This window comes from Ornithodoros turicata, chromosome 10, assembly GCF_037126465.1.
Source record: "Ornithodoros turicata isolate Travis chromosome 10, ASM3712646v1, whole genome shotgun sequence".
Classification (NCBI taxonomy): Eukaryota; Metazoa; Arthropoda; class Arachnida; order Ixodida; family Argasidae; genus Ornithodoros; species Ornithodoros turicata.
In genome coordinates, this window is record NC_088210.1 from 17,574,231 (window position 1) to 17,587,754 (window position 13,524).

At 42.5% G+C, this 13,524-nt stretch overlaps 1 protein-coding gene across 1 annotated transcript in view; it reads left to right on the forward strand.

Moving 5' to 3' along the window:
• Positions 1-13,524, forward strand: part of LOC135370743 (intermembrane lipid transfer protein VPS13D-like) — a 53,206-nt gene that overhangs the window by 3,418 nt on the left and 36,264 nt on the right. The window contains exons 7-27 of the mRNA XM_064604564.1: positions 37-153; positions 248-364; positions 1,099-1,293; positions 1,371-1,471; positions 1,554-1,725; positions 2,119-2,208; positions 2,278-2,455; positions 3,215-3,537; positions 4,238-4,434; positions 4,821-5,049; positions 6,148-6,237; positions 6,371-6,473; positions 7,022-7,208; positions 7,281-7,412; positions 8,515-8,605; positions 9,245-9,372; positions 9,454-9,551; positions 10,798-10,963; positions 11,092-11,255; positions 11,869-12,036; positions 13,232-13,380. Of these exons, the coding sequence (XP_064460634.1) occupies positions 37-153; positions 248-364; positions 1,099-1,293; positions 1,371-1,471; positions 1,554-1,725; positions 2,119-2,208; positions 2,278-2,455; positions 3,215-3,537; positions 4,238-4,434; positions 4,821-5,049; positions 6,148-6,237; positions 6,371-6,473; positions 7,022-7,208; positions 7,281-7,412; positions 8,515-8,605; positions 9,245-9,372; positions 9,454-9,551; positions 10,798-10,963; positions 11,092-11,255; positions 11,869-12,036; positions 13,232-13,380 (3,195 nt within the window). The remainder of the gene's footprint in view (positions 1-36; positions 154-247; positions 365-1,098; positions 1,294-1,370; positions 1,472-1,553; positions 1,726-2,118; positions 2,209-2,277; positions 2,456-3,214; positions 3,538-4,237; positions 4,435-4,820; positions 5,050-6,147; positions 6,238-6,370; positions 6,474-7,021; positions 7,209-7,280; positions 7,413-8,514; positions 8,606-9,244; positions 9,373-9,453; positions 9,552-10,797; positions 10,964-11,091; positions 11,256-11,868; positions 12,037-13,231; positions 13,381-13,524) is intronic.

The following is a 13,524-nucleotide window of genomic DNA, read 5'->3' on the forward strand; positions in this document are numbered from 1 at the left end:
GCGTTATTGAATTCAGCTATTGTCTTACTTGCGTAGCTTAAAATCAAAGATGTTCACCTGAGGTATGAAGACAGCTACACAGATCCACAGCATCCTTTTGCTTGTGGCTTAACGATACAGAGCCTATCCTCGCTGGGTGATAACATCAAAGAGGTACGCTACCGCACGTTTAATCTGTCATTTGACATTGTTCGCAATACTTGATCTCTTGATTACAGTGGTGCATGTTCTTTCATATGACTTCCAGATGCAAGAAGGCAGCAGCAAAGATATGACATGTCAATCCCTCCAGCTGAATGGTTGTGCCGTTTACTGCGATTCGGATGCCACAATGCTAGGAGGCCTGAACATTATGGATATGGCTGTGAGTACACTGTAGTGTACATTATTTCGTGACACATTCTCATTTATCCACACATGCCCTACTTCACATTCTGTTTCATTCAACATTATTTCCTTCTGAGACTTGAGAGATATTGGTGGATCCTAATGAGCCTGCTTTCACTGACTACGCCCGTAACAGGGGCCCCCCGAGTACAAAAAGATTGTACAGCGCATGCACTCTTGACGTTATGTGAAAAAATTTTAACTTTGACTGATCACAGTTGTCTCGCAACACAAAGCCCCGAATTATTATATTATTTAGCTTTGACAGGGGAGCCTTTAAGTAACAGTACTTGAAATGCTTCTGACTTCACATTCACGTGCAAGGCCCTTTATTTGTTACAATTTTCTGTCCCATATCAAGCGAAAAATCCTGTAACTCCGAAATCGTCCAAAATATTTGCAGGAATAAGTCATACTGCAAAGAATTTGTCTCGTATTCGTGTCTGCCTCAGCTCACTTTGCATTGTAAGCACGCGCAACCAACCAAGAAGCAGACGTCGTATGACTACCATAGCAGACGACAGCAACAGCTCCTGTGAAACCCACCACCAGCAAAAGATATCGCCACCACATGTCACAGCTTAGAATATGAGAGCGGTGTTAATCCATATGGTGTCTGCTGCGTTAAATACGCTTTGTGGTAGCAACATGTGTGCTTAAAACCTTTCTTTTTTGCCTTTTTTTCTAACTGCGTTGCTTATAATATTCCAGGCTGCTATGCAAAGTCATCAAAACTGCTACGCAACAACTTCGGGAGCTATTAAGCCTCACTCGTACCTGCTGTCCAACATAACTGCACAGACACAGATTTCCAGAAACTGTTCAGAGAAGCCTTTACGATCGAGGAACAAACCCAGGATTCTGTGCAATCTCCAAGTCGACAAGTTTGCACTTACATTGAATGAAGTGAGCGTATATGCTTTGATGCAAAATTATCTGCACTTGCTTTGTCATAGTTACCTACAGATAATTTTTTTGTGAAGGTGCAATACAAAGTGATGGTGCTGTGTGCACGAGAATTGGAGAGGATAAACGTGTGCTGGAAATTTCGAAAGTGGAGACCGTCTGTGCCAGTAACCGGCAAGTAAGTTTAGACAGTTTTAATTACACGTTTTTGAGAAAGCCATTATTCATTTAATGACCGTATCCCAATACAATCCTCATAGTGCGAGACATTGGTGGCAGTTCGCCGTAGACTCGTGCACGAGCCACATCAGGCAGAGGCAGAAGCAAACGACATGGGAATTTGCATCCTGCAGAGCAAAGCAGCTGAAAGCCTACGTCGACATCTACTTCACACATCTCACGAAACCGGAAAGTCTCACCACGGAAAACCAGGCATGTGTCCTCCTTTGGTGGCAGGCTCTGTGCTGTGTGCATTATTGTTAGAGCCTGAAGTTTTCGGGAAATTTTTTTTCTTCTAAATTCAGGGAGTAAAAATCGTGTAAATAAAAATGTGCTCCAAATTCATGCAGATTAGGGTGGAAAAACTTCCAGTATGCTAAATTTGTGGATAAATTGGAATCTATTACTCTAACAAACTGTGATGTAATTGTGTTTGCTGCCAAACAAGCCAGTGTGCGTTGCTACAGACGTTTCAGTGACGCCGATTTGCCGGGTAAAAATCTGGTTTCACCCTAAAGAGGCAACCTTCAACTCGGGGTGCAAATTCAGGGAAGAATCGGGTTAAACCCTAAAACTTATGGCTCTAATTATTATGCATTTTTCCAGAAAGAAAAAGATCACTTGGAGCATCAGCTCAACTTTGAGACACTGCTTGCACTCAGGGAGTTAGTGATACAGAGAGTCAGGAAGGAACAGGTATGTTACGTAGAATGTTGTTCAGAGCTCTTGGTATAAACGATGTCGTTGCTTTTTTGCGTGCTGTAGGCATTGTGGGCACCTGCATCGCACGGTCAGGGCCTTCTGCGTTACTGGTTTCCTGGCTGGACTGGTTGGACTACAGCTAGTCGTGAAGCATCGGTGCAGAGCTCAGGCACGCCGGACAGCTGTTCATCAGAAGCTGATGATGACTCTTTCATCAGTTCAACTCTGACTAGTCAGATTGGTGAGGGTTTTGGATGCCTCAGTATTGAATTGTGTAATCTGCCAGTTTGTTGATGACACCCTAAAAGTTAGTTTCAAGGTTTTCGTGAGCCCAAGGCAGACAGTGACACGCGCAAAGGGGGGAAAACGACATTAAAAAAAGGAGAGGCTAAAACAAAAATACCTAATAAATATTCTAAATAGATTCCTCGTAATAAATAGTAATACATTTAATTAATAAATTATAAATAATAGTAATAATAACAATATATATATAAATAAGTAATAAATAATAATACATTTCTCTTAATAAATTTATTGTTCCGTAAGCATAAATATGTTAAATATGTTCGTGCTTACGGAACGAGAAGTGATGTCACTCTGCAGTTATGTATCCACACTCCCTACACCTTCTCAATACCCCCCAAATATTTTGTGAACCCCCTTCTTCATTTCTTTTCTGTTTACCTCCTATGGGGCGTGTTTTTTTTTTTTTTTCAGCTCTAGACACATGTTTGCAATGATTCATGAAGCTGGTGCAGCATAACTGCAGTAATGATTCCCCCACCCCAACTTTCTTGCAACACCTCCATTGTTTGCCATCCTGGATAAACCGCTGTTACTCTAGCATTCTAAATTTGCCGTTTTAGTCGTTTTTAGCTTTCTGCACTTGTCGTAGTACGTCACATGAAAAGGTCATGTTCTCTAAACTGTGGCTAGCCAGAAAGACACGGTGTGAAAGACAGTCTACGGTGCGAATGAAAGACTGACCAATTTTCAGAGGAGGAAATCTTGGGTGTGCTGGAAAGTGTGAACGAAGACACGTTCCTCAAGCGTGACACCGTACTGGCCAGGGTCAACTTCTCTCTTGGACAGTGCACGCTCACCCTGGTTGGGCAGCCTTCCATTCAGACGGCCCTGTCGGAGCAGAATGGTACCATGAAGCCACTTATGGAGCTGCGCTTTGCCGACATGAAGGTTGACGTCGAGACTCGGCCAAGGCTGAGCTCCCTGCTGTTTGAGCTCAGACTTGGTGCCATGTACCTGCAGGACTGCAGCACAGCCGACACTGCGTATCCGTACATCATTTCTCCCCACACTGTGGTTGGTATATATGCTTACGCCGCTGTCGCACGGGTATTTGAAGGATCACTGAATACAATGGTCATAGAACATTTCGAACGCCATTGACGTGGTCCTGCTGCAACACGAGCCCATCCAACGCTCCTTGAGAGCTTGACACGTTGCACACTGCATGGCGCTACATCTGTTTGTTTGCGTCGTCTGCATAAGTTTCCGTTGATAAAAGTTGTGTGTGGTCACAGAAAATATAAAGCAAAAATGGCTGTGGAATTTTGATAGTGTTTGAATTGTTCGTTACACGTAACTGCTAATTTGATAAGCATCTTTCTGGGACTGCATGGTGCCGTGTTATGTTGAGAGTAGAAAAGTAAATTTGTGAATGGCAGGCATGTATAACAAGCATACTGACTGTTATACTGTAGTTTCAGGGCTCTTCATAGCACTTGTTGCAGGTTTATTGTGTGTGTGTGTTTGGTGATTGTTTGCTGATCATGAGGCTGCCCGCAGCAGTTTTCGAGGACACTTGACAGCTTCGATGTCGTTTCATGAACCTCTGTTGAGTCGAGGACCATTTGAGCCATTGGTAATTCGAAATGGTCGCGTAGCAGTGTCCTATTACCATTGAGTTCGATCATCATTGATTTCAAGGGTGATTGAAATACCCGTGTGACAGCAGTATTACGCATATGTGGGATGGTGTCATTCTAATGTCTCATTTCAGGAGCCACTGTTCAGACCACTTCAGTCTATGCCAACAGATACGTACAAATCCTCGTTCCTAAAGTTCGCACCATTTTCATCATCTAGTGGCCTTCCCAACATTCCTCTAATTCCTCTGGAAAAGTTTGAGACTTCATCTACTCCACTTTTTGAACTGATCTATGAGAAGAAACCCTTTGGCTCAATTGCTGATCACAGGTGCTTTTTTTTTGCCTTCTTTCATAGTGCGTTATCTGCACTATTAAATTAAGTAAGTAGGTATTACTATTACTATCCAAAGTAATTGATATTTGGTGATATTAAAAAGTATTTGAAATTGCTATTAGAAAACTTGATTTGCTATGTTTTCCCCCCTCTTGCAGAATGCTAATGTCATTATAAAAATTTATTATATCATTACATTAGGTATTACATTTGATTATATTAAAATTCTGAAATAGATGCTAAAATTTTTTTGAATTGCTATTAGAAAATTTGGTTGACATTTCCATCCAAAGCGTACACGGTCACATTGTCCACCTTTTATTTCAGTTCTTGAAAATGAGTGTTTTGTAATTGCTGTTCTCGATTTCATGCGAATCTAGGCTCGTGGTGAACACTCAGTCCCTGGATGTCGTCTACAGTGCATCAACGATACGCTCCATCAAGCAGTTCTTCACTCTCTACAACCACTGTGATATGCCTTTCGGCTATTCTGCCTCCGGACTCAACCTGTCGGCGGCTGCACGATCAAAGTACGAGAAATTCAAACAGCACACCAAAGAAGAAATCCGTCACAAGTGGGACCTCATGCTTGAGGGAGAGCACAGAGTGGTGAGTAGTTTGAGCAGTGTGCAGAGTTGAGAACTTGACTGATCCCACTACTTAAAGCGACACTAAAACTTTACACTATCATGTAAAATTAAAGAGTAGGGGGGTTTCCCACAGAAGAATTACGTGTTTCTCTTGTAACAGTCAATGCTAAGTCAGTGCAAGAGGCACATACAGTAAAACGCGCGTATAACGATATTGATGGTAATCGCGAATTACATCGCTATACGGGGTATATCGTTAAGCGAGGGTTGATCTAAATAGCGCGCCCCCTAAAAGTTGCGCGCCACCCTGCGTGTGCCAAAAGGAAAAGAAACAGACGCTAGAAAACCCGTGAAGCTGCGCGACATCGCACTGGCTTGGGAAAACAGCGACCAGAACTCGTGGAAGGAACCAGGGAACATATCAAGACAACTTCTGGCAACATTACACGTCACAATTCCGCAAGGCGGCTTCACCTAACGACTGTGCGCTTTAGGAGAAGTTCGCTTTAGAACACTCGTGCACGACTCATGGGTGGAAAGCACGTGCTGTGTCTTTTGAATTGTCTTGCGAATTAGAGCAGCATTGTCTGAATACGGAGATACAAAAGCATTACCACTGACCTCTTTCATTGAAAAAGGAACAGTCGCTGTCTGTTTTCTTGTCTCAATTTTAATTTTTGTTTAATTCCTTTGATACGAATTTCGGATGATAAGAATTTTTTCCACTGCCACATGAGATTCGTATCATCGAGGTTACACGCACGGGGCAGTGTCCCACATTGTTATATGCATGCTCGGAACCGCGGTCTCCATCGCTGTACGCGGGTCGTTTCCCCGTAGAGACAATGTATATTTTGATGGTAAAAGCATAACCTATCGTTTTATGAGGGATATCGCTCTACGAGATATTGTTATCCGCGGGTTTGCTGTATTATAAAATTTGCACAAAGACTATTCAATATTCGATTCCGCATCCCCCCCCCCCCCTCCCCCAATTCGATTCGAGATTCGATTCAGCTTCAGGTATTCGGATCTGCGCAGCCATAGTATTTCAGTTTTTTCTTTGCTCTTTCAAAGTTGCGTTGCTGTCCATAAATAACAACCTGTCCATTTTCAGCTTGAGACGAAGAGGTGGGACATCCACATGGACATATCCGCTCCACAAATCATTGTGCCTGAAAATTTTACAGAGAAGCTGGCCACTGTTGTAAGTTCCGCAGCTGTGTCGCTATATCCTTTTGGCCTTTGTCCCTCTCTGTGAAACACGATAGCACATACTATGCAAACCACCTGAAGAGCTGTGCTTTTTTTTTTTTTTTTTTTGTTAACTCACCTGGTAGGTGCTGCTTGACCTGGGACGTTTGCAGTTCTCCAACTCCGCTCCCAGGACCGTTTCCTGCAGTAGTGGAAAGGCTGATGGCGATGACGTTTCGGACGATGAAGGTTTGTCTCGCACTCTTGGTCGTTAGTAAATTAAAATTGGGGAACTACAGTTCAGCTCGTTTTAAGCCTCATGTTCTGAGGTTAAACCCGGTAAAAACTATTTTTACCATTAAAGGGGCTCTAAAATGCAAAAACAAGTTCGCTTCGAATTGCGTTACATGCTACGTTAATTTTGTACTTGTTATCATAATTCAAAACTTTGATTCCGTTACGAAGCTACAATCAAAGTTATACAGGACTCTTTCTTGTTTCGGCGGTAAGCAGTGAACGACGCTTCAGCTCGGAGGAAAACATGCTCCGGTAACCATGCTGACAAATCAACAGCTACATTACACTTCTGGTAGGATTCTGCGAAAACAATTAGATACGATCTTAGCTTCAGGTCAAATTAAAACGTATTTCATAGTGAAGTTTGCAGGCTTGCTCGCAAATTGCAAAATTTGCAAGGAAGTCTGCAAACTTCGGAATATGTAAGGGCCCTTACATATTCTTACAGCACTCCCTGTGTACATGTTCCAGGTTTCTGAATGTTTTTTTCCCAATTGCAGAAGACTTTAAGACACCGTGCTCTTCACCACCAAACGAGGCTGATATCACAACTAACGAAGCTAAGACGGAAGATGCAGCTTTGACGTCTCTGAAAAGCTGCAGCATCATAGGGGATACTTTTGTGGTCACATCCTCACCTCCGTCTTCGATTTCCGAGATGAACATGAGGGACCACATGTACGAGAGGTGTGTGTGTGTTGCATTGTGACAGATACGGTTTTTTGCGAGCGGTCAGTTTGATGAAATTGACACACGCAGGTACACGTTGAACCTTCAAGACATGCAAGTGTTGATAGGGAACAGCAAGGACAGCTGGAAATTTGCGCAGTTGCGAGGCACAAGTCCCATGCATGTCATGGACAGGTTCTCAATATCGATTCAAATGGAGAGGTATGTCTAGAAGTGATTGGGAGTGCATTAATTATGTGAGCACGTCAGTTATTCGAGTAAGAACAATATCATAACATTGAAGTTCCTTTAAGAGCGACCTTGGTTTGCTCTTTGAGTTACAATCCCAGAGGTACTTGAGGAATGCGATTTAGCTGTCACCAGTAGTGGGGAAACCGGCTGCTTTCCTGGGTACCTCAGAAACGGTACCTGGAAGCTACGCATATTTGTAGAGCTGTGCGAATATTCGAAATTTCGGGTATGCATCGAATATCTGCTGCTATTCGAATGCTATTTGCAACCTATTTTCAGTATTCGAAATTTTCGAATATTTTTGAATAGTACTGAAACGACAAGCAAGGTATAGCTATCGCCATTCTGCAAGTGGGCTTTGCCTCGTTACATCAAAGGGCTAGGTGAAGCCCACTTCATGTTAGGCCATTCTTTTGGTGTGTGGCTCCGTTCTGCAAGTCGGCTTCACCTCATTACGTTGAAGTGTTAGTTGAAGCCCGCTTTACATCGTTTACAATATTCTCCCAACGTTCATAGTTATGTTCAGTAACAGATGAAAATATGTGAAGTTTATCAGAAAAGTACAGGAAATTCACAATTGTAAACATGGAACTGAGGAGATGCACACAAAGGAGGCTGCTTGGAACACGTTGATTAATTCTCAGTGCAGTCTAATGCACTAATGCAGTCTACCATACACAACACAGGGGGACTCTTCTCGCACAATATGTTACGCTGGGTGAAAAGGCTCACAAGTTTGGAGCAGAACATCATCGAATGAGCGCAACACCACAAAATATTTCACCATGAGGCATTCGAAATTGTTTGAATTGGGCTTTTTCTGATTATTCGATTTCGATTTCGCAGTGCAAGTGAAATATTCATATTCTATTCGCAATGGAGATTTTGCTATTCGCACAGCTCTACATATTTGGCAAACCAAGATACAACGGTGTTGTTAATTATGCTACAACAGTTATGTTCTATATCCTTGTTACATAGAAATATGTTCACATAATGACTGCCATGCTTTTGTGGCTGTTGTGTGGATAACATTGTGTGTGCATGTAAACGTAACATTGCCTCTGCACAGGCGCCTTGTGGCGACGGATGATCCCCAGTGGCCAAGTGTTACTCTCTCTGGCAAGCTTCCGAAGCTAACTGTGCATGTAAATGAGCAAAAGGTAACTACTGGAAAAAAAAAAAGGATCTTGCACTTTGTTTCGTCCTGAGCATAATGAAATGCATTACATTACATTACACTTTTTGAGTAAGGTAGCTGAAGTAATATGTAAGGCTGACTTCACCTTATGCATCAATTCAGTCCAGTGATGTAGTATGCCTTTTCTAATACTAGCATAGTATTTTGCAGACATCTGAAGGGTGCAGTAATGGCAGAATGAATGCAGTAAATTGTATGCAAGTTACACATGTGCAGTAAAAGACCTGTTACTTTTTTTTTATAGGATCGACTTGAGGACTAAGCTGGAATATGTGTCTTCTGTACTTTTGTATTGCAACAAACAAGATGCTTGAATGCAAAAACCACATGTTTAAAATTAGTGATGCAAGAAATTTGTGATTTTCGAATTGCACTGCACGTGAAGCAGGCATGATAAACGTGGATTCTCTGCGATTATATGGCTGCGTTTGCGGATGCATGTACGCCCTTCAACATTTGCCAATATTATGGTCCACGTCTTTATGATACGTCCTACGTATTTGTTTCGTTTCATCCTAGACATACAAAAGTCCCAGTTGTATTACATCTGGCGCTGTACGTTGTTTATGTTTTGTGTTTTACGTTTATATTTTGCTTACAGGTGCAAGCTGTTCAGATGTGCATAACAAAACTGAAAGAAAGCACTTCTTCTCATCCGAGGAGACGAGCGCATCATGTACCCCCTGCTCCTGACGAAGCGCTCAAGGATAATGTTTTCAGGAGTGACAGGTAACATCCTAACTGGGGAGGGGTGGTCCTTCATGTATGTTTCAGAAAGTGAGATTGTCTGATCTCTTTCGTTTTCTAAAGTTCTGTGGAAAGTGGTGCAAAGGAGATTCACGAGCATTCCCTGCTGCTCCTCATGCAGTTCTGCATTGAAAAGATGTCTCTCGAGGTGCAGAGTCGAGGTGAGGCCACTGCTTTATTTTAATTCATATTTATATTATTTTATATATTTTTTATTATATATATTTATATTATTTTAATATACTTTATATTATTCATTTCATTATCAGTTTATCACCAATCTTCTGATCTGTAGACACACAACAGTTACTGTGCAGGCATCCATACAGTGCTCTGGCATGTACATTCCACACCTCCCTTTTCCACCTCATTTTAACATAATTTTACACGCATGTGTAACCCTCATATTATTCAATTACGGTTTCCCATCTTAGTATCGACATCCTACTTTTAACGTCTTGATTCATCCGCTGTTGTTTGGTGCGGCATAGCTTCGGTTGCTAATGCATGCAGTCACAAAAGAAAAAAACATTGTGAGAAAGAACAAAAGAGAGGATTCCTGCATATATCCCGTGCAGGATGCATTTCTCAGAGAAGTAAAGGCAAGCACATGCTTTGGCTTTGTGCATAATGCTCATGACAATAGGCCTCACAGTACTGCAGTAGTCTGCTGACTGCGTTGTCACTTAGCTATGGCAAGACGAAATGTGCATAAAAAAAGTATTTGTCCATAGTAAAAGGTCACCGAGAAGGGTCTAGCATATTGTCGTCATTCGCAGAAAACGGCATTTATACAAAAGGTAGTGAAGACTGTATCGCCTGTCCAGATATTTTTTGGAGCTGGGATATAAAAGATTCGTACTGCCTTATACAGTTGCTGAATGATTATTCAGATCACGGTTGTTTGGGCATGCTCGATTATTCGGATGTATTCGTGGAACCACTCGGGCGCCGTACAGCCAGCATCACCTAGGTTAAAAAGCCTGCTTACTCGTCGACGTGATGCAACGACTAATAATCAGCCAATCAGGATCATGTTTTCAATGGCAGTAGCCAACCACGAACAAGCATTCCGCGGTCGTAGCCATGGAGACGAACCACCGTTGTCTGCGAGCAGTGATGGAACGTCCCCGCGTACTAAATGGGAAAACTTTAAAATAAAGTTCAAAATGGTCCCACATCTTTCTCAAGACTGATTTGCTGGGAAGCGTGTTGCACTTTTTGTCTACATATTCATGTCTGTAGGTTGCAAGTTAGCTGCAATCATTTCAGAGTTCTCGAATTCGCAGAACGGCGAATCACAATAGCGGACGAATTCTAGCTACATACGTCCACATAGCGAAGGAGGGAGAGGAGGCCTCACTCTGCCCCTGCTTTGGCTCATTCCCTCCCCCTCTGTTATTCCAGGCAGGTGCATTGCAGAACTGCAAGTGACAGGTGCTCAGGCGACATTCTCAAAGCGCCCTCTGGACTGTTCACTCACACTGTGTGTTCACGGTCTCCTGCTCGTCGATGCGCTTCAGACATATGGCCCTGACTTTGAGCTTCTTGTGGCATCTCACAAACATGTCAGGTATTGTGTTTTTTTGGTGAGGGATATTGTTTTTCAATTTCTAAATTGGTTGCTTGGTAAACCTGCGAAAACCTTTCTGCGCAATAATTAAAATGGCTGTTCGGTAACTCTACTTTCATTTCCACTAGCATGGACAGTCGGAGCGGCAGTCTTCGTGACAGCGACCCCAATTCTCCGACCTCGCCGTCGAGCCCACCTGTGCATGCCCACACCCCACCACTTGTACAGGCTGTGAATATTCCAAATGTGCTTTCTGCAGTGCTTTCTACACTTCATGCATCTCCTCCTAAAGGTAATGTCATGGAAATATTACTCTTCTTATGTAATGTTAGCTCACGGTAATCTCTACTCATGTCTCTCAAACTTGTAGGTTGTACTGCTACAGATAATTTGGGGAGTAAATGTCGGGAACTGAATCGCGAGAATATTATGCTGCTTCGGTGTGAACTCCAACTCCGGTCCCAAAAAGTCCCGGTGTCTAGTTGAAGCACGTTGGTTGTGTTGAACTGTTTCATTTAAAGCTAGCACGTTTAAATAAAACTGAATCATAAATTTCAGCTAGGCGGCCTTATTGTTCTCTCCTGGACTCCCTAGCTTTAATCTGCCATGCTCTACAGAACTTTTTTTTTTCTCTCTCTCTCTGCCTTCTGCCGCCTAGTCTGGAAATACAAAAGAAAACAAAAACAAACACACACACACAAACTAACTAACAAACTGCGTGACTACGTAAATTATATGAGTGAGGTAGAAGGCAAAACTATCAACGTCATGTGTTTTTATCCATGATCCCTGATCCCTGTTACCTAGTAATGGAGGAACTAATATTGTGCACTATTTGGAACTACCTGGGCAAGTCTGTTATATGAATGCTCAGTGTTTGTCTAAGTGACTTCCTTCTTTTTTAGTCTTGATGGACCAACAGCCTTCCCCAATGGTCGAAAGTCAGGATGTTGATGCGTTGATCACTGTTGAGATCACCATAGTCAACACCCCGAGCGCAGATTCAACCTGCAGCGCAGAGCAAGAACAGATGCTTTTGGCTAGCGTGCAGTTCAACAATTTGGATGTAATAGGTACGGCGCCCTCTTACATTATGTTTACGGCACCCAAATTCGTGGATCAGTGTTAACTGAAGAATCACTTGCAGTCGACATATCGGAAATCTGAGAAAAGAGAAATCCAAGAAAAGCAGAAATCTGTTAACTTTGTCAGCTGTACCAGTTGCGACTTGAAACACATCTGTGATTTTGACAGTGCAAAGTTGCGCAGATCTGCTAGTACTGCAGGCACTGTGTGCTGGAAGCTTTACTCAAGGCTTATCACTGCAACCCTAGTGCATACGTATATGGTTATTTTTTCTTTTAATGCCAATGTTTTTGCTGCCACTTATGTGCCTTTAAGCAGTATGATGCAGGCACACCAGCGCACCTTAACATTGCACTACGTCGTTACTCTAAGTATATGACATTTCAATGCATCTAACAACATTATTGACCGGAGGTCCAGTAAGCTGCAACTCTGCACTTCAGTTTAATGATGGCAACTGCGCACCAGCAACTTGGCGTTGTGAGGCTCGTGTTGTGTTTGTCCTTCTACGTTTCATTGCCTCACCCACTTCAATGTTACAAATGTGTGATTATTCAAAAGTTTGAGTTTAAATGTGGTATGTAATATTTCGTGTTCCCTATTTGCATTCAAAAGCATCCCGGGCTGCTTTAGGACACACAGTGTTTCCTAACATCGTATTTAGGGCCTGAAGTTTTAGGGTTTAACCCGACCCTTCCCAGAATTTACACCCCGAATTGAAGGGTGCTTCTCTAGGGTGAAACCCGATTTTTACCCCGCAAATTGCCCTCACTGAGACGTCTCTAGGAATGCACACAAACTTGTGTGGCATCAGTCGTCACCATTTGTACCTATCCAGTACAGTTAATCTAAGTAACCGAGCCCGATTGCTCCCCGAAGTTAACATACTGCAGGTTTTTCCACTCGGAATTTTCATGAATTTAGAGCGCATGTTTATTTACCTGATTTTTACCCCCTGAATGTAGTAAAAAAATATTTCCCGAAAACTTCAGGCTCTAATCATATTTTAGCAAAAGCTTTTATGCAGAACTCGCACTGTGTAGAACTAATTACGGAGAAGGTAGTTGTTAGACGCCGAGTCGTTAAAACGTTGTTTAAAAGTCGTTTGATTGGTTTGCTGGTGCACAATTGACAACTGGTACATCGGGGGAGTCAGTTTTCATTTTCTCTTTTTCCTTCCAGCAAATCAAGAAACAATAGTGGAGCTTGTGAGCTTCGTTCAGTGCCTGCAGACCAAAGCGACTCCTACACACCAAGTGAATGTGCCTTCAGGCTATGCTTCTTCCGCATCACTTCCACAAATGGCGGATGCGTTTCCAGCTGAGACTGCTGTAAGTTAGTGTATTGTCTTTTTCTTGTCCTCTTTTTTTTTGTGTGCTTTGTGCAGAAGTTGATGTATTGAAAAGTACGAGGAAGTGTTTGTGATGGTGAACTGTTGTAAACTATTAAATAATGAATATTTTTGCACCAGTATT